Source organism: Pipistrellus kuhlii, unplaced genomic scaffold, assembly GCF_014108245.1.
Source record: "Pipistrellus kuhlii isolate mPipKuh1 unplaced genomic scaffold, mPipKuh1.p scaffold_m20_p_2, whole genome shotgun sequence".
In the NCBI taxonomy this organism is placed as follows: Eukaryota; Metazoa; Chordata; class Mammalia; order Chiroptera; family Vespertilionidae; genus Pipistrellus; species Pipistrellus kuhlii.
Genome location: NW_023425515.1, coordinates 46,009,067 through 46,029,469, shown reverse-complemented (window position 1 = coordinate 46,029,469; position 20,403 = coordinate 46,009,067). Strand labels below are relative to the sequence as shown.

The 20,403-nt window shown below is 37.6% G+C and overlaps 1 protein-coding gene across 1 annotated transcript in view; it reads left to right on the top strand.

Annotated features, from left to right (window-relative positions):
• ACAP2 (ArfGAP with coiled-coil, ankyrin repeat and PH domains 2) overlaps positions 1-20,403 on the top strand; it is a 115,580-nt gene that overhangs the window by 33,179 nt on the left and 61,998 nt on the right. Inside the window, exons 2-4 of the mRNA XM_036446007.2 lie at positions 2,632-2,689; positions 13,320-13,439; positions 14,224-14,277. Of these exons, the coding sequence (XP_036301900.1) occupies positions 2,632-2,689; positions 13,320-13,439; positions 14,224-14,277 (232 nt within the window). The remainder of the gene's footprint in view (positions 1-2,631; positions 2,690-13,319; positions 13,440-14,223; positions 14,278-20,403) is intronic.

The window sequence follows — 20,403 nt, the reverse complement described above, 5'->3', positions numbered from 1 at the left end:
ATCACAAGCTGATAAAAATGACTATTCACAAGTTTCACAGAGGTTAAGTTGATAGTTCGGGAATAGAGCTTATATATTAGCTTTCTTTCTCATTTTTCTGTTGTCTAATTGAGAATTTCTTATCTAGAATTTAAAATAGTTTTTTGAGTTGCTAGTTCCCACTACTATCCAACTGAAACAAATTTTGTTTAATTAAAAAAGATAATGATTAGGAAGTTGCTAGTTTATCAAGAAGATATCTGAAAATGGTATATATGGCTTATAGTAGATGAATTGCATTTTGTTGTATGTTACTCTGAACAATAAAATTTTATTATACTTAAAAACTTTTAGTTGTTGCTGTTTTGTTCCATATTTCTAATTTTTGAATATTGCCTGTAGTGTGACATCAAGTACTATAGTATTATCCTATTTAATAATATAGCTAGTTTGGCTCAGTGAATAGAGTGTCAGCCTGCAGACTAAAGGTCCCGGGTTAGATTCTGGTCAGGGCACACGCTCAGGTTGTGGGCTTGATCCCCAGTCGGGGATGTTCAGGAGGCAGCCAGTCAATGATTCTCTCTCATCACTGATGTTTCTATCTTCCTCCTTCCTTCCTCTCTGAAATCAATAAAAATATATTAAAAAAAATAAGAAAAAAATTTAAAGAGGGGATGTTTTAATTGACCGTCACACTACTACAAAAGATGGCGGTGCCCACAGCCAATAAGGCAGTAATATGTTAATTTTAATTGACTGTCACACCTTCAAATATGGCAGTGCCCACAGCCACAAGATGGTGGTGCTCAGTCCCCATAGCCCTGCTGGGCAGTAGGCGCGTGGCACTTCCGGGCCCGCACCCAGGTGGGTGTGGCCACTACACACTCCTGCCTCAGAATTCCCCCAGTTCCCTCAGTCCCCCAGCTGCCCAGGGCCAGCTCGAGGGATGACCAAGCCACTGAACATGCAGGCTGCATGGGGTGACCAGGCTGGTGGGGGGTGCAGTTGGGGCAACCAGGCTGGCGGGGGGGGGGGAAGTTGGGGTGATTAGGCTGGCAGGGGGGCAGTGAGGGGTGACTAGGCCAGTGGGGGTGGGGGGAAGCTAGGGGCGACAAGGCTGGCAGAGGGGGGTAGTTGGAGGCGACTGGGCAGGCAGACTGGTGAGCGATTAGGAGCCAGTGGTCCCAGATTGGAGAGGGTGCAGGCTGGGCTTAGGGGACCTCCCCCCCCCCCCCCAATGCATGAATTTTGTGCACCATGCCTCTAGTATTTTTATCATAATCCTGACAAGTAAGAGTATTTGCTCATTTTTTTAAAAACTAGAGGGGTGTGAGTGTGTATGTCCCGCAGCTCAGCCCGCACCCTCTCCAACCTGGGACTCTTGAGGGATGTCTGACTGCCTGTTTAGGCCCAATCCCAGTGAGTAGTCAGACATCCCTCTCACAATCCAGGATTACTGGCTCCCAACCACTCACCTGCCTGCCTGCCTGCCTGCCTGCCTGATTGCCCCTAACTGCTTCTGCCTGCCAGCTTGATCCGCCCCCTAACCACTCCCATGCCAGCCTGATCAAAGCCTAACTGCTCTCCTGCCAGCTCGATTGCCCCTAACTGTCCTCCCTTGCCAGCCTGGGCCCCCTTGACTGTCCTCCCCTTCAGGCCTAGTCACTCCCAACTATCCTCCTCTGCCAGTCCTGTCACCCCCAATTGCCCTCCCCTGCAGCCCTGGTCGTCACCTCAGAATCTGCATTTTCACATAAGATCCCCATAAGACCTGCAGGCATGGTCATCCCCAACTGCCCTTCTCTGCTGGCCTGATCACCCACAACTACTCTTCCTTGCTGGCTATCTTGTGGTGGCCATCTTTGACCACGTGGGGGCAGCCATCTTGTGTGTTAGAGTGATGGTCAATTTGCATATTACCTCTTTATTATGTAGGAATCACTTTGGAAATAACAAATATCACATGATCTCACTTATATGTGGAATCCAATGAAGAAAATAAATGATGAACAATACAGATCCTGAAACATGCAACAGACTGACATATTTCAGAAGAGATTAAACAAATAATTTATATGCATATATACATAGTTCATGGATAAACAGTAGTGGGGTAAAGCTTGGGGGGAGGGGACGGGGTAGATGAGGAGGTCAAGAATGGAGGGTAGGGGGACATTTGTAATACTTGCAACAATAAAATTTTAAAAAAGTACATTGCAATAAATGGAACATTAAACAAGGGTGGCATCTTTCTGAGCTATTTCTAAAAGTAAAAGATTTTCTTTATGGTTGCCAAGGGTGCTTGGCTGTTTGGTTACTTGTTGAATAGAAATCTGAGCCTTTGTAAGATTCAACTTCTAAAATTTCTTACTCATTTAAAAAATATATATTATGCTAAATAGTTCTAATTAGTTTTATTAATTTGCAAAGTATAAATGCTTTAAGTAAATCAGCCCAATGTGTTCTCTCATTACCTTAAATAATTGTATTAGTTATTGTATTTCATGATTATGAAATATTTATACTTAATGTGAATTACAATTTTAAGCATTTATATCTATTTTTTTACTTAGAGTAATTTTTAAGAGTAAAGTATACATTTAAAAACATAAAATAACTTATTTTGTATATAACTTTTTTTTTTTTTTTTAGGGCTGCATTAGAAGAAGTAGAAGGAGATGTGGCAGAATTGGAACTAAAACTTGATAAGGTAAATTTTACTTTTTTAACTTTTAAAACATTCTTATTTTCTATAAATAATAATTTGTGGCTATAATAGTAGATGATTCATATTACTTCTTTCATCTCTGTGTGGGTAAATGCTATTTTTATCCCAATTTTACACATGGGGAACTTGAGGCTAGGGACAATAACTAGCTTGTTGAAAGTCTAATTCAAGTGCCAGAGCAAGAATTTGAACTGTGTCTGGTTTTATTTTTTTGAAAGCTTATTGATTTTAGAAGGAGAAAGGCAGAAAGGCAGAAAGAAAGAAAAAAGAAATGAGAAAGAAAAAGAGGAAAAAAGAAAGAAACATTGATTTGTTCCACTTATTTATGCATTCATAGGTTGATTCTTATATGTGCTCTGACTGGGGATTGAACTTGCAACCTTGACAATGTTCTAAACAACAGCTACCCAGCCAAGGCCTCGTGTGTGACTTTAAAGCTCACTATATATTCTTTATATTGTTGGAAGTTTGTTCCCTTTTTCTCCATCAAAAAGATTGTGACTATCTTTTTTGATGCTAATAAATTTGTAAGTTCCTGTTTATAAATTTGAGTGTGGCCACGTTCAAATATACAATACAATACAATACAATACAATACAATACAATACAATAAATACAATAAAATAAAATCTCATATTTTTCAAAAGCTATTTCCAGAATGCTTAATATATATTTAATAATTAATATTAAGTGGCCATATTCCCTGTAAAGCTAAATGTACATGGATTACTATCTCTATATTAATTATTGATAATCTTGTCTTTTTGCCTCTACTCAAGAGACATTATCTGCTATACAACAGGCAGAAATATGAGAATGACTAGGACATGGCTTCTGATCTTTCTTTAAAAGTATATTTTTATTGATTTCAGAGAGGAAGGGAAAGGGAGAGAAAAATAGAAACATCAATGATGAGAGAGAATGACTGATTGATTGCCTCCTGCATGCTCCCCAACTAGGCATTGAGCCTGCAACTGGGGCATTTGCCCTGACCTGGAATGGAACTGCGACCTCCTGGTTCATAGGTCAATGCTCAACCACTGAGCCACACCGGCTGGGCGTTTCTAATCTTAAGTAAAGTTATTCAGTGAAAAATTTCAAGTAAAGTTATTCAGTGAAAAATTTCTGGAAATAAGTCAGATGCATATATTTAAATTATTTTTTTTGAAAATAGTTTCTATTTATATAATTACTGGAGGCTGGGTGCACGAATTCATGCATATTTGTGGTCCCTAGGCCTGGCTGGCCATCAGGGCCGATCAGGTCTGGGCTAATTGAGGCCTGCCAGCTGTGGGGAGGGATAGGGGAGGGACCACGGGCCAAACGGGGCTTGCTGGCGCGGGAGGTTGGCTACAGGCCCCAAGGAGGGAGCCTGCCCTTGGCCCTCCTAGAAAAGGGGCCGTGTCCACCACCACCCACCCCTGGTTCCCCATCCCAGCCCGGGGCCCGAAGGCCCCAGTGGGGTCAGGAGAAGAGGTGACTGTCACCAGGGCAGGCATGAAAGGAATGGCCACTGCCACCAGTCAGCCACAGGAGGCTGGCTGTGGGAGCACACTGAACACCAGGGGGCAGCTCCTGTGTTGAGCCTCTGCCTCCTGGTGGTCAGTGTGCATCATAGTGACTGGTTGGCCATTCTGGTCGTTCGGTTGTAGTGGTTGCTTAGGCTTTTATATATATAGACTTGGAAGCCTGATGATGAAATTTGTGCAATGTTCAAATGTGTGGCCATGTGCAAGAGTAGGCCTTCCCTCCCCCGGCTGCCGGCACCAGCTTTCCTCTGGCACCTAGGACCTGGGCTTCCCTCTGGCCTCCGGCAGGCACACGGGATTTGGGCTCCCCTCGCAGACCTGGCTTTGTCCGAAGGTCGTCTGGTCTAATTATAGTAGCATATTATGCTTTTATTATTATAGATTATGGCAAATAGTATTGCTGTGTAAAGCAGTGCTTCTGAAACCGTACTGTGCTTAGATTCTTATCACCTGGGGATCTTATGTGAAAATACAGATTCTGATTTAGTAAGTCTGGAGTATCTGAGATTCTTTGTTTCTAACCTAATTCCAGGTAATGCTTATCCTGTTGTTCCAGGACTACACTTTGAGTAGCAAAGATATAAAAATTAGTCTGATGATTTTTTCAAATGTTTTGAAATCTTGAAATATACATACATAGGTATATAATGTAAATATTATAGAAATTATATAAAACACTTTTAGTTATTTATGTAAAACGTACAAATTTTAGAAATACTTTGTTAGAGTATGTTTTTGGATTTTTATAATAGTCCTGAAAAGTAGGTAGGACAAATGGTATTATTCCCATTTTAGAGCCCAGATGGCAAAAGGGTCTTGCTTCATATCATAGTTAGAAGAGGCAGAATCAGGATTAGAACCTATATGTTTTTATTCTTAGTTCAGTGCTCTTGTGCACCACTGTATTTTTTTTAATTTTTTTTAATCAATGTTGGGGGAGCACATCCACTTAGAAATTTTCTGAGGAAACTAACAAGCTTCGAGGCAAGTGTTTTTAAGAATTAATGTTATGATTTTTGACAGGGATATTGTTTTTAAAACTACCTTTTTCTTAAAATAAATGTCTGGGATTATTATTATTATTATTCTAGAGGCCTGGTGCATGAAATTTCGTGCACTGGTTGGGTCCCTCAGCCTTGCCTGTGCCCTCTCGCAGTCCGTGATCCCTTGCTCCTTACCGCCTGCCTGCAGTGGAGGCAGAAGAGGCTCCTGTCACCATCACTGCCACTGCACTTGCCAGTCATGAGCCCAGCTTCTGGCAGAGCAGCGCTCCCCCTGTGGGAGTGCGCTGACACCAAGGGGAAGCTCCTGCATTGAGCGTCTGCCCACTGGTGGTTAGTACATGTCATAGCCATCAGTCGTTTTGCATTTGGTTGATTTGCATAGTAGGGATTTTATTATAGAGGATAATTCCTGAGGTATTATATTCGTTTTTAAGTACTCTTTAAAACAGTTCTTACGTAAACCCTTAAGGTAGGCAACAGAAGATACCATTTTGATTTGCTGGTAGATTTATGAGAGAATTTATAAAAGGCAAGGCTTTTTTAAAGAATCAGAGTAGTATAATAGGGCATCTATTCTCTTTGGGTAGAACTGCATATAAATCAAATGAAATTTTTGGCCTTACAATTTAAAGTATCTAAACATTCCACTGACAGAATTTTTGTTAATGACTTTACTTTTATGAGTGTTTTATTTTCTTTTATATCATTCAGTTGGAGTTGGAAGACTGGTAGAATTCTAAAACCAAAAGATTCAAATCCAAAAACTAGTTATTGAAGTTTGACATTTTACTCTCAGAGGGCTACTTAAAGCCACCATGGAAGCTTTGACTTTTATGAAAAATCATCTATCCAAAAAGAAGTTCCATAGTTATTTTTATATTTTTCTAATTTAAGATCTTAATTCCTTATAAAGGTACTCTCTCAAATTCTTAGGCTATTACCTATCATTTTCACTTTAGAATTATGAGGAGTTAGCATAGAGCAGAGAGCCTGAGAGGTGCCAGAATGGTTGTTATTGAAGGTGGTGGCATTGAAGGACTAGTGGAGGGGGGAAGTTGCCCAAGACTAGTTTAGTGATTTCATAACTTTGTGCAGAGCAAGTTTCACCTTTAATATTGTAAATCATGCCAGCAACAGGTTAAACTAGCTTGATGACTTAGCTTATATTTATTTTCCTTATAATGTATGCCACTCTTCCTCATGAATATTGCTTCATGAGTGGCATTGCTTTAATGGGTCCAGTTATTTGTCCATTGTGGCAGGTATTTGGGCATTCACATCATAGAGCATCATAGTTGCCATCTAGACAATTTCTGTATCTGCTGCATTTTCTCACTGGAATACTTGCTCCCTGTTTGTTAACTAGATAACCTTTATATCACAGCTCAGTTGCCTGGCTAATGTGGTTCAGTAGTTGAGCATCAACCAATACACCAAGAGGTGGTTGATCTGCTTGGGTTGCAGGCTTGATCCCCATTGGGGGTCTGCAGTACCTAGCCAGTTGATGTTTCTCCCTCTTCTTCTCCCTAAAAAAACAACACACCAAAAACCATATTTAAAAAAATCACAGCTCAATTACTACCCAACTTAGGTTCTTTTTCTAGTATTGCATTGCTACTTGTACAAACTTTCATTTAAATTATTATAATATTGTAATTTTTGTTCTTTAACAGTTACGAGACAAGGCCTAGAATAAGGCAGCCTACATTTTAATCTGGTTGTACCACTTACAAAGCTTTATGGTCTTGGCCATGTTCCTCAGCCTTCCTATGCTTCAGTTTCTTCATCTCCAGAATAGGGAAAATAAGAGCTTCTATCTGTCTTACAAGGTTACTAGAGGCCTGATGCATGAAATTTGTGCAAGGGGATTGGCCCTCACACCCGCCGTGGCTGCCTTGGCCCTCGCAGCCCTGGCTTTGTCCAGAAGGTCATTCTGTCGTTCAGTCTAATTAGCATATATACTTTTAGTATTATAGATTATGAGAATAAGATATGTTGATACATGTTAAGTGCTTAGCACAGATCTTGGCACATAATAATGTTAATGATAATGGTGCTCAACAGATTATTAGCTCCTTGAAAACAGGCTATCTTTAGGGAAAAATAACCCTCTTTATTTCTTGTGCACTTAGGGTACCAAGTTCTAAGTTTTACTTACTCCAACCGTCACAACAGTGTTGCAGAGTTATTATACTGAATTTGCACATAAAAAAAGTGAGAGTTAGAGAGGATCTTACTTACTCAAGGGTAATCAGCAAATACGTTATTTGTATTTCCATTATCTGGCAAGTCCTCATGGCATAATTTTCACTTTTAGTAACAAACAAACAAACAAACAAACACCACAGTTTAATGAATTGGGACTACTAGCTTGATAATTTTGACTAATTTGACATTTAGGTAAAATTCTTCCCTCTTCCTAGGCTTATATTATTAAGTTCTATCTCAGTCATAACTGTCATCTAGTATGGATTTTGACAACTGGCAAAGTATCTATCACCAAGTTAGTATTTCTTCTGAGTAGCAGCAGCAGTGTGTGTGTGAGTGTGTGTGTGTGTGTGTATGGTTCAGCTATATGACAACTTCATTTTCTCTCCAACTCCTGTAATAGTGACCTCTATTCTAATATTGATACCTATCTTCAGGGCATGTTCTATGCCTCACCAATCAAAATCCTAATCTCTGAGATTTGGAATTCTGATATCTTACTTTCTGACTTGAATCTTCAGTTCTTCCAGTTACAGTCTTTACTCGTATTGCTTCTCTTCTTCAAGCTCATGTAGATTCCTAGTCTTTTAATCTAACTACTTCTGATATTTCAGAGATCTTTTAAATTCACTTTCCTTTCAGTGCACCATTTTTTTGGGGTAATTATTTTTTTGAGATAAAATTCACTTAACACAAAATTTGTCATTTTAAAATGCACAATTTAGTAGTATATTCACAGTATTGTGCAATCATAACCACTATCTATTTTAGAACATTTTCTTCACCCCAAAAGGAAGTTCTGTATCTTTAGCAGTCACTCCTATCCTCTCTCAAGCAACCACTATTCTACTTTCTGACTCTGGATTTCCCTTTTCTGGATATTTCATGTAAACAGAATCATATAGTATTTGGCCCTTTGTGACTGACTTCTTTCATGTAGCATAATGTTTAAGGTTTGTCTGTTTATGTTGCAGTGTGTTCCAACATTTCTTTTTTATGGCTGAATAAAATGCCATTGTATGAATATACCACATTTTGCCCATTCGTTGATCCTGATGGGTTGTTTCATTTTTTTGGATGAATAATACTGCTACAAAACATTTCAGGCAACTCTTAATTTTATTACAATATTATTTCTCTTCCGGAGACATTCACTTCCCTTCCATAGTACCTACTTTATAGAATTCTCACTTTATTAGTCCAACCATCTATACTCTTTACCTCACATCTGGCTATAAAAAGCCCCACAGGAGAAGCTATACAACTGGTGAAACCAATCAGCAGAGCTATATATTCCTGGAATTCTTGATGCAAATTATTTTTTTTCAAGATTCAATCAGGTTTATTTTGTTACCTTAAAGCAGCCCTTATACTTCTGTTTTCTCAAAGACTTATCACTTTGTTCTTTATTCTTAGTGGTGACTTAGACTCTTCCTTCCTTTTGTGGGAAAACCTTATTCCCTGATCTAGACATTTTTCCTCCCATTCAAGTGGTAAAAGTATCCCTTTTCTTACACAGTCCCAGACTCTAACTCCTCAAGACTTTGCTTTAGCCACCTTTCTCTTTTCCCTTCTCTACTACCTCTTTATTTTAAGTAGATAAAATAAATGTCTCTTGATTAAAAACAAAACAAAAGAAAACCTCACTTCTGACAAGGAAGTGCAAATCTTTGTTGAGTCATTGCCATGTGCCAGTAGCAGATTGGGCTAAGATCTTTAAGTGTGTTATCTTAATTCTTTTATAGTAACCTTATTTGGTTTGGTATCTGTTACCAAATCATACAGAAGACACTGAGGCTTGTTGAGGTACATGAGTTCAGTCAGGATTACTTTGATGGTTAAGTATGGCAGCAGGATTTGAATCTAAGCTGCTTGAGTCCAGAGTAGCTATCTATAACAAGACTATGTATTTGTATATATGTATATATATGTATATGCATATATATATGTGTATATATGTGTATGTATGTATATACACTGAATGGCCAGATAATTATAATCTCTGAACGCATAATAATCTGGCCATTCAGTGTGTGTATATATATATATATATATATATATATATATATATATATACACACACATACATACATATTAGAGGCCCGGTGCATAAATTTGCATGGAATGGGGTCTGGCCAGCCTGCCCAGGGGGAAGGGACATAGGCAGTTGGCCAGCCTGCCTGCTGGTTGAGCTCCTGGTCAAGGGGACAATTTGCATATTAGCCTTTTATTACATAGGATATACACTGAGTGCCAGATTATTATGTGTTCAGAGATCATAATCTGGCCACTCAGTGTATATGTCAAATAGTTGACATAAACCGTATAAATATTATGTTAGTTTCAGGTACATGGCATAGTGATTCAACATTTATATATTTTACAGTGATTACCACAGTAATTTTAGAAACCATCTGTTGCTCTATATAGTTAAGATATTATTGACTCTATTCTATGCTATACATTACATCCCCTTGTCTTATTTCATAACTAGAAGTTTATACTTCTTAATCCCCTTCCTCTTTTTTGCCTAATTCCCTACCCCACTTCCCTTTGCTATCAGTTTGTTCTCAGTATGTATGAGTTTGTATTTTATTTCATTTATTTTATTTTTCAGTAATTGTCTTACTCTTTCTGAGTTATTTTCTTCACAAAATACTTTCTAGGTTTATCCATGTCTCATATGACAAGATTTCATTTTTTATGGCTGAGTAATATTCCACTGTATGTATGTATCATGTCTTCTTTTTTTTAAAAGATTTTAAAATTTTTATTGATTTTTTACAGAGAGGAAGGGAGAGGGAGAGAGTGTTAGAAACATTGATGAGAGAGAAGACCTCCTTTATGGGGTCTTCACTCCACTTTTTGCCTAGGATATAGCACTGTAGCACTGATACTCTATTTGCTGATGACTCCTTTGTCTGTATCTATAACACACTCTTATATTTTAAGCTTCAAACATCTGTTTTCACTGGTGTTTGATAGATTTCCCATTTGGCTTATTTCATAAGCTCATTTAGCTCAACCCACTTCGCAGATCCAACATTGTTAACATAATCTGCTGGCCAGTGTGATATTGAGTTTTGTAGCAGATGTAGCCCTCAGCAAGCAGAGATTAGGCTGAATTTTAGTCCCTACTTTTTCCCCTTCTTAGGACATAATCTGCATAACTGTACACCATACTCAACTGTAATTTTTGGATTTGTTTCCCCTCTTCTCTCCCTACCTTATTGCTTTAATTCAGGCTTTGTGATCAAATAAGTCTGGAAAACTAAGTTTTTAAAATGTTCAACAGATCTCCTTATTACTAACTTTAAGAGCTTTTGATATATTAATGTGTGGTACGAATCCTAGAAAGGAGTTATAATATGCAGTATTTCTCAAAAACATTATCCTGAATTAAGATAATATCCTGGGGGGGGGGGGGACAAATAATATCTTTATCTTTATTCTTTATATTTTCCTACCTTTTAGTTTTTCCCCTTTTAGCTTATCATTCTAAAATGGAACTCTGGGCAATACACCCAATTAATGCCATTAATTATTTCCTATTTCCTTCATATAAAATGTGAACCCCCTTAGCATTACACACAGGCTTTTCCTGATCTGGCTCTTGTATACATTTTCATGCTGTACTAAGGTACTTCTTGTTTGCCCTGTCCTCTTAAACTTCAGGGCCTTAGATCATTCTCTTCATTAAGTAGTATCTTTCCATTACCCATATCTGATTGGCTTTTCCTATTGTTCTTCAGGACTTCTCTCAAATGTTACCTTTTCCAGGAATCCTTCCTGATTTCCTCAGTTCTAGTTAAATGTTCTTCCTTTGTTCCCTCATGCATGGTTTTGTCATGTAAAGCAGTTGTGTTTGTGCTGTATAAAATTTATCCAGCCTCTAGAACAGTGGCTCTCAACCTTTCTAATGCCGCAACCCTTTAATACAGTTCATCCTGTTGTGGTGACCCCAACCATAAAATTATTTTTGTTGCTACTACTGTTATGAATCGTAATGTAAATATCTTTGTTTTACCATGGTCTTAGGCGACACTGCTAGCCTAAGTATAATGAAAATACATACAAGAGCCAGATCAGGAGAAGCCTGTCGTGACCCACAGGTTGAGAACCGCTGCTATAGAGCCTAAGACCATCGGAAAATACAGATAATTGCATTACGATTCATAACAGTAGCAAAATTATAGTTGTGAAGTAGCAATGAAAATAATTTTATGGTTGGGGGTCACCACAACATGAGGAACTGTATTGAAGGGTCGCGGCATTAGGAAGGTTGAGAATCACTGCTGTAGAATGAGCGCTCCTGGGAGCAGAGATGATATTTTCAATTTCTTTTCTACAAAGCCCCAGTGCTGTGGTCGGCTCATGAGCCACATGTGGCTCTTTGGCCCCTTGAGTGTGGCTCTTCCACAAAATACCAGGGCCTGGGCAAGTCTATTTTGAAGAAATAGCATTAGAAGAAGTTTAAGTTTAAAAAATTAAGGCTCTCAAAAGAAATTTTAATCGTTGTACTGTTGATATTTGACTCTGTTGACTGATGAGTTTGCTAACTATTGCAGTGCAACGATTTTAAATTAGACTCCTGAGATCCTTTAGGTCTTTTCTGAAAATATTCTGGCTCTTTATCTTCCTTAGTACCCTTCCCACCTTCATCTATGGTTCCACATTTACCCCCCCCCCCAGATTGACTGACTGATTGATTGATTTCCCCCCCCCTAAATATAGTTTTATTGATTTCAGAGAGGAAGGAAGAGGGAGAGAGAGAGATAGAAACATCAATGATGAGAGAGAATCATTGATCAGCTGCCTCCTGCATGCCCCACACTGGGGATCCAACCTACAATCCGGGCATGTAACTTGGCCGGGATCGAACCTGGGACCCTTCAGTCTGCAGGCCTATGGTCTATTTATTGAGCTAAACCAGCCAGGACCACATTTATCTTTTTTATATTTATCATTCACCCAAGATTTTGTTTGTTTAAAGAAAATCTGTGTCAGAATGGAAGATATAAAGAGGGAAGGAATGGAAAGAGAGAAAGAGGGAGGGAAAAAAGGAAAGAAAAAGAGAGAATGGAAGGAGAGGAAGGAAGGAAAGAAAGGAGAGGAAGGAGAGGGAGGAGAGGAAGGAGGAAGGAAGGAAGGAAGGAAGGAAGGAAGGAAGGAAGGAAGGAAGGAAGGCAGGCAGGCAGGCAGGCAGGAAGGAAGGAAAGGGAAGGAGAAGGAGAAGGAAAGGGAAGGAGAAGGAAAGGAGAAAAGCAGGTTCAGTCCTAAATCTTGCACAATGGCCAGAACAGTAGGCATTGGAGAAAAATAATCAATTCAGACATCTGCTTAGCCTGATATTGAAATGACTAGCAGTACTAACCCACCATACCAGTTGCTTCCCTTTCTTTCAATATACCATAGTTTTTGTTTTGATTTTGAGTAACTTTTATCATACTGCTTGCTCTGCCTGAAGTTTACTTTTCTTCCTCTGAAGAGGTGTTTTAATAAATTAAAAAAATTATTTAACATTTACAAACGCTTTTTTTCCCTTTTTAAAATTCTTTATTGTTTAAATTATTATATATGAATCTTTTTCCTCCCATTGACCTTTCCCCACTTGTTCCCACCCACTCCCCCAGCACATGCTCTCACCCCCTCTACTGACTGTATCTATATGCTATGCTTATATGCATGCATACAAATCCTTTGGTTAATTTATGGGATTGAATTTGACTTGATAAAATGATTTTTTTGTTATTAGATAATCTCTGGATCCTGAAAAGTCAGCTTTTTGGTGTAATTCTCATATGAATTGCTTGTTCAACTACATAATTTCTAACATTATTTTCAATCTGATGTAACGTTTTTCTTTTTCAGCTTGTGAAGCTTTGTATTGTGATGATTGACACCGGAAAAGCCTTTTGTGTCGCAAATAAGCAGTTTATGAATGGGATTCGAGACCTGGCACAATATTCTAGTAATGATGCTGTAGTTGAGGTTAGTATGTTAAAATGATAAATGCAACAAGACATTAATAAATTATGCATCCATTTGCTTTATGAAGAGTTATAGTGGTCCTTAGAATTAGAAGTAGAAAAGCTGTCACCCATTGGTTCTATCTTGTGCAGTTCTGTCTCCGTGGATAGTTAGAAGTTGATGGTTGATTTGTAATGTGAATACAAATTTACTTACTGCTTGGTGAGCTGAACATCTAGATTTAGAAGAAGGATTGAGCAGGAAGAGCAGGATCTTGCTTACTAGTAGCTGCTTATAGAGTAAAGCAGAGCATTAACCTAAGAATAGTGTCAACTGTATGTATAGGGGCTGCATAGGAAAGTTTTGGTCAGCTACCTATGCTAGGTTATCTCAGACCCCTCACCATATTATGTGGTATTAATGACATTTTTTTTCATTAAGAATAATAGCAGGTGAAGAAATCGGTATAGTTTGATGATTATTTGATCCATAAATGCCTTTATGAGCATAGTCTTGATACACTCAGTTTTACTTTTAGGTTTATATATGCCATTCCTATTTGTTAGCATAATATTATTGATAGGACCGTACTAACTCTTTGACTGTTCTAGGGTTTTATGTTACTACACATACTTGACCTTTGCGGAGCATGCCCATGAGACATTGAGATTTTTCTTAGAATAAATGTTATTGTTAACAATGTAACTTGATCTTTCTCTCAGAAATGCTGAAGTAATATTTTTTGTGGCCTGTCTTAGTGGATTTTACATAACTTATTTTTTTCTTTTGTTCTTTTTTCTCATAGACAAGTTTAACCAAGTTTTCTGACAGCCTTCAAGAAATGATAAATTTTCATACAGTAAGTGTCAGTAAGTAGGTATTAATATAACCATGTTATTTTAGTATGTCGTTTTAGTGGCAGTATTTTATGAAATAATTTAAATTGTAATTCAGTGACTTTGAATTTGTCAACAACTTTTTAGTTGCGTATTATCTAAAGCACATGTGTCAAACACAAGGCCCGCGGGCCAAATCCGTCCCACCAGGCCTTGCAATGTGGCCCGCACCGCGCTGTCATCACTGCACTCCGCTGAATTTCCATCACAATGACAGTTTATGACTGTTCAGTAAACCATTCGGCCCGCGATTTAGGCTGGATTTTAGATTTTGGCCCCTTCTCTGATTGAGTTCGACACCCCTACTCTAAAGTGTGTGTGTGTGTGTGTGTGTGTGTGTGTGTGTGAGACAGAGAAAGAGAGAGAGGTAGATAATTTTATTTCCTATTCTAAAATACTGAACTTATATTAATGAGGCACATATCTTTTAAGTTGTATCTTTGTAAGTTTTTAAGCAATTATTTTAAGAATGAAGAAGTAAAAGTCATTCTAAATTTAGTTATTTATTATTTCTTTTAAGATACAAATATATCCCATTTCTCTGATTACTTGCCAGTATTAAAGACTGCTGTATTATTTGATATATGTGTGTGTTTAATAAGTGGTGTTGAGCTGCAGTGGTTCATTGGTTGTGTTTTGACCTATGAACCAGGAGATCACAGTTCAATTCCTCATATATGCAGAAGTTGCAGGCTCAATTCCCAATTGTGCAGAAGTTAGCCAATCAGTGATTTTTTCTCATCATTGATCTTTCTGTCTCTCTCTCCCTCTCCTTCTCCCTCTCTGAATCAATAAAAATATATTTTTTAAAAATTAAAAATAATATTTGAGGGCATTTTTTCCCACGGACAGAAAATAGTTCAGGGAATTCCCAAGGAGGGGAAGGGAGTTGGATGAGAAAGGGTTAATGGGGGGGGGGGAGTGACATCTGTAATACTTTTAACAATAAAGATAAATTTTAAAAAATTAAAAAATATTTGAGGGCATTTTCCTTCAAGAATGAAAGATATATATTACTTTTGGAATGTTTGAAAATTCCTTTTGAAATTTATAGAAGTTTGCTGAAAATATGGTAGCTTATAAGCTATGTACGTCTTAATTAAAAAAAATGATAACATATATAGTTATATAATTATTTAATTCAGTGCTTAAATTTATCAGAAGCTGTCTATAACAAGAATATCAACACTTATATTCCTTATAAAATCTACTAATTTTTGCTTCTTATTTAAGAATCAAAGTTAATTAGTTTCTTATTTATTATTTTTGTGTAACATATTAAACCTGAAGTTATCTGATAATGTTTATTTTAATTGTAGATCAAATTGTAGCTGTACCAAAATTATCATGCACAAATACCTGCTTCAGTTTCTACTTTCAATTCTTTTGGGTATATATCTAGGTGTAGAATTGAAGGTCATATGGTAACTCTGTGTTTCTCTTTTTGAGTTATCAAACTGTTTTCCACAGAGGTTGCACCATTTTACATTCCCACCAGCAATGTATGAGTGTTCCAATTTTCTACATTCTTGTCAACACTTGTTATTTTTCTATTTTTGTTTTATTATAGCCATTCTAGTAGATGTGAAGTGGTATCTCTTTGTGGTTTTAATTTTCATTTCTCTAAAGACTAATGCAGTTGAGCAACTTTTCATGTGCTTATTAGCCATCTATAATAATATAATAAAAGTGTAATATGCTGATTGGACTGGATGGCTGAACAGTGGAACGACCAATCAGACAACCTTCTGAACGACCTTCTGGACGAAGCCAGAGCTGCAAGGGCCAAGCCCTTTGCATGAATTTCATGCATTGGGCCTCTAGTTTGTATATGTCCTTCCATCACTGTGGCACATTGATGTCCTTTGCCCATTAAAATTTTTGAAAAACTGAGGTCTTTTTTAAATAAATCTTTATTGTTCAGATCATTATAATTGTTTCCCCCCCATTGCTCCCTTCCACCTGGTTCTCACCACACCCTCTGCCCTTACCAACCCCCTCCCCCCACTGTCTTCATCCATAGGTATACGATTTTTGTCCAGTCTCTTTCCGCACCCCTCATACCCCCTTGCCCCTATGAATTGTCAGTCCATCCCTTTCTATACTGCTGATTCTATCCTATTCAATTCACCAGATTATTCTGTTTGTCAAATTTTTTATTCACTTGGTTTTTAGATTCACTTGTTGATAGATATGTATGTATTGTTTCTTGGTTGTTCATAATTTTTTATCTTTACCCTTTTCTTCTTCCTATTCTTAAAGAATACCCTTCAGCATTTCATATAATACTGGTTTGGCGTGATGAACTCCGTTAGCTTTTTCTTATCTTTTAAGTTCTTTATCTGACCTTCAATTCTGAAGGATAACTTTCCTGGGTAGAGTAATCTTGGTTGTAGGTCCTTGTTATTTATTACTTTGAATATTTCTTGCCACTCCCTTCAGACCTGCATAGTTTCTTAGAGAAATCAGCTGACATTTGTATGGGTCCTTCCTTGTAGGTAATTAACTGTTTTTCTTTTGCTGCTTTTAATATTCTCTCTTTGTCTTTTGCTTTTGGCATTTTTTTTAATTTATTTATTTTCTATTTTTTTATTTATTAAATTATTATCTGTGTACATATTTTAACATTGTCCCCCCCCGCAAACATACCCTCCCTCGCCAGAGTTTTGTGTCCATTGGTTGTACTTATATGCATGTATACAAGTCCTTCGGTTGATCTCTTATCTCCCCCAGATCTCCCTACTCTCCCCGCTGTAATTTTACAGTCTGCTTGTTGCTTTACTGTCTTTATATCTATCTTTTGGTTTGTCAGTTTATAATGTTTTTTAATATCCATAAATGAGTGAGGCCATGTGGTATTTCTCTTTCATTGACTGGCTTATTTCACTCAGCATGATGTTCTCTAGTTCTATCCAGGTTGCTGCAAATGATGAGAATTCCTTCTTTTTTATGGCAGCATAGTATTCCATTGTGTAGATATACCATAGTTTTTTAATCCAATCATCTGCTGACGGGCACCGAGGCTGTTTCCAGATTCTAGCTATTGTAGATTGTGCTGCTATAAACAGTTTATAGCTGCTTTTGGCATTTTAATTATGATGTGTATTGGTATGGTTCTCTTTGGATTCCTTTTGTTTGGGGTTCTCTACGCTTTCTGGACTTGTAAGTCTATTTCTTTTACCTGGTGGGGGAAGTTTTCTGTCATTATTTCTTCAAATAGGTTTTCAATATCTTGCTTGCTCTCTTCTTCTGGCACCCCTATAATTTGGATATTGGTAGGTTTGAAGTTGTCCCAGGGGCTCCTTATACTATCTTCATATTTTGGGATTCTTTTTTCTTTCTTCTTTTCCGCTTAAGTGCTTTTGGTTCTTCGTATTTCAAATCTTTGATTTGATTCTTGGTATCCCCTAGTCTGCTGTTGGATCTTTGTATATTTTTCTTTATTTCAGTCAGTGTCTGCCTAATTTCTAGTTGGTCCTTTTTCATATCCTTGAGAGTCTCACTAAATTTCTCAGGTTTCTAGAAGATTCTTGAGTAACTTTGTAACCGTGGTTTTGAACTCTATATCCAGTAGTTTGCTTTCCTCAATTTCTTCATTTGTGATCTGTTTCTTTGTCTCAACATTTTGGCTGCTTCCCTGTGTTGATAGAGTGGCTCTGTGTGCTAAGTATCCTATAGGGCCCAGAGGCTCAGTCTCCCCAGTTACCTGAGGTGGACACTCTTGGTGCACCTCTTTGTGGGCTGTGTGCACAGTCGTATTGTAGGTGGCAGCACTAAGGAGCAGTGAGCTGAGCAGTAAGGAGCAGCGAGCAGGTGAGTGGTAAGAAATGAGGGGTCCCTGACTGCAAGAGAGCACAGGCTGGACTGAGGGACTCTTCCCCACCCCCGTGCACGAATTTTGTGTATGGGGTCTTTAGCAGACTGGTGCAACCACTGTGGAGAACAGTATGGAGTTTCCTCAAAAAACTGAAAATGGAACTTCCATTTGACCCAGTAATCCCATTCCTAAGAATATATCCCAAGAAACTAGAAACACCAATCAGAAAGGATATATGCACCCCTATGTTCATAGCAGCACAATCTACAATAGCTAGAATCTGGAAACAGCCTAGGTGCCCGTCAGCAGATGATTGGATTAAAAAACTATGGTATATCTACACAATGGAATACTATGCTGCCATAAAAAAGAAGGAATTCTCATCATTTGCAGCAACCTGGATAGAACTAGAGAACATCATGCTGAGTGAAATAAGCCAGTCAATGAAAGAGAAATACCACATGACCTCATTTATGGATATTAAAGAACATTATAAACTGATGAACCAAAAGACAGATATAAAGACAGTAAAGCAACAAGCAGACTGTAAAATTACAGCGGGGAGAGTAGGGAGATCTGGGGGAGATAAGAGATCAACCGAAGGACTTGTATACATGCATATAAGTACAACCAATGGACACACAACGGGAGGGAGGGTATGTATGGGAGAGGAGGGGCAATGTTAAAATATGTACACAGCTAATAATTTAATAAAAAAAATTTAGTATATGTGCTGCCGAAGCGAGCACTAATAAAAAAAAAATTAAAAAAAAAAAATACCCTTCTGTTTGTCAGCCCTTCCTCCCACCTCTTGCCACTGGAAATTGTTGATTTGTTTTCAATCTCTATAGTTTTGCCTTTTTCTAAATGTAATATAAATGTAATCATACAGCTTGTAGCCTTTTTATTTACTTATCAAAATGCATTGAAATTCATCCATATTTTTGCTTGTATTAATAGTTCTTCCTTTTTGTTGCTGAGTAGTATTTCATTGAATGAATGTACCATGGCTTGTTTTTACGAAGACATTTGGGTTGTTTCCAGTTTTTGTCAGTCGGGAATGAAACTGTGATAACCATTGGCATACAGGTTTTGTTATGAGCCTAAGCTTTTATTTCTCTTGGGCAATACATAGTTGTGGAATTGCTAGGTTTTATGTAAATATAGTTTTAACTTTATAAGATACTAGAGGCCCGAAATTCGTGCAAGCATAGATCCTCATGGCTTGGCTGCCCTGCCCCCTACCCACTGGTCATTCCGGAAGGTCTTTCCTAAAGGTTGTTCTGCCATCTGGCCTAATTAGCATATTAGCTTTTTTATATAGGTTAGATTTTAAACAATAAAATTCTACTTCTTAATTCTGTTTAGGTTACTAATTTTCTTCTTGAGTGAGCTTTGATAATTTTTGTCTTTCAAATAATTTAATAATCTCATCTGTTGAATTTACCGGTATAAAATCTCCTAACTTCTGGTTTTTATTTATTTATTTTTGATAATCCTCACTTGAGGGTAGTTTTCCCATTGCTTTTCAGAGAGAGAAGGGAGGGAGACATCAATGTTAGAGAGAACTGGTTACCTTCCACGTGTGCCTCGAAAGGGTTGGGGTTTGTGGGGAGAAGCAAACCAGCAATCCAGGTGAGTGTCAGGACTCAAACCCCTGACCATTTGGTGGGTGGGCCAGTGCTCCTAACTCTGATCATACCAGCCAGGGCCCCTGGTTTTCCTTTGCAATATCTGTAGAATCCGTGGTAAAGTTAATATTTGAAATTTGTCGCTTCTTTTTTTCCTGTTCACTTTGGCTGGAGGTTAATCAATTTTATAGATCTTCTCAAAGAACTAAGCTTTGGTTTCATTGATTTTTGGCTATTTTGTTTTCTGTTGACTTCCATTCTGATTTTTATTTACTTTTTTATTGCTTCAGATTTAACATAATATAGAATTTTTTTTTCTTCTCTGTCTCTGGAAGTAAATTGACAGATTTTTGAACCCTAGACTCAATCATTTTACAATGTGTGTGTGTGTGTGTGTGTGTGTGTGTGTGTGTGTGTTTGGTTTTTAGGTGAGAAGATAGGCTTGCTAATAAGGTTTCAGAGAGTGACTTTTTCATTAGTAGAAGGACACAAGATTTTCTTTCTATTTTGAATATTGATTTTTATGCCTGTTCATCTGACATCTGTTTCTAATTATAAATGAAGTATATCTATAAATTATGAAAGTACTTGTAATTCCCATGACTAATCCTGTGAAATTTACCACACATAGAGCTATCAAA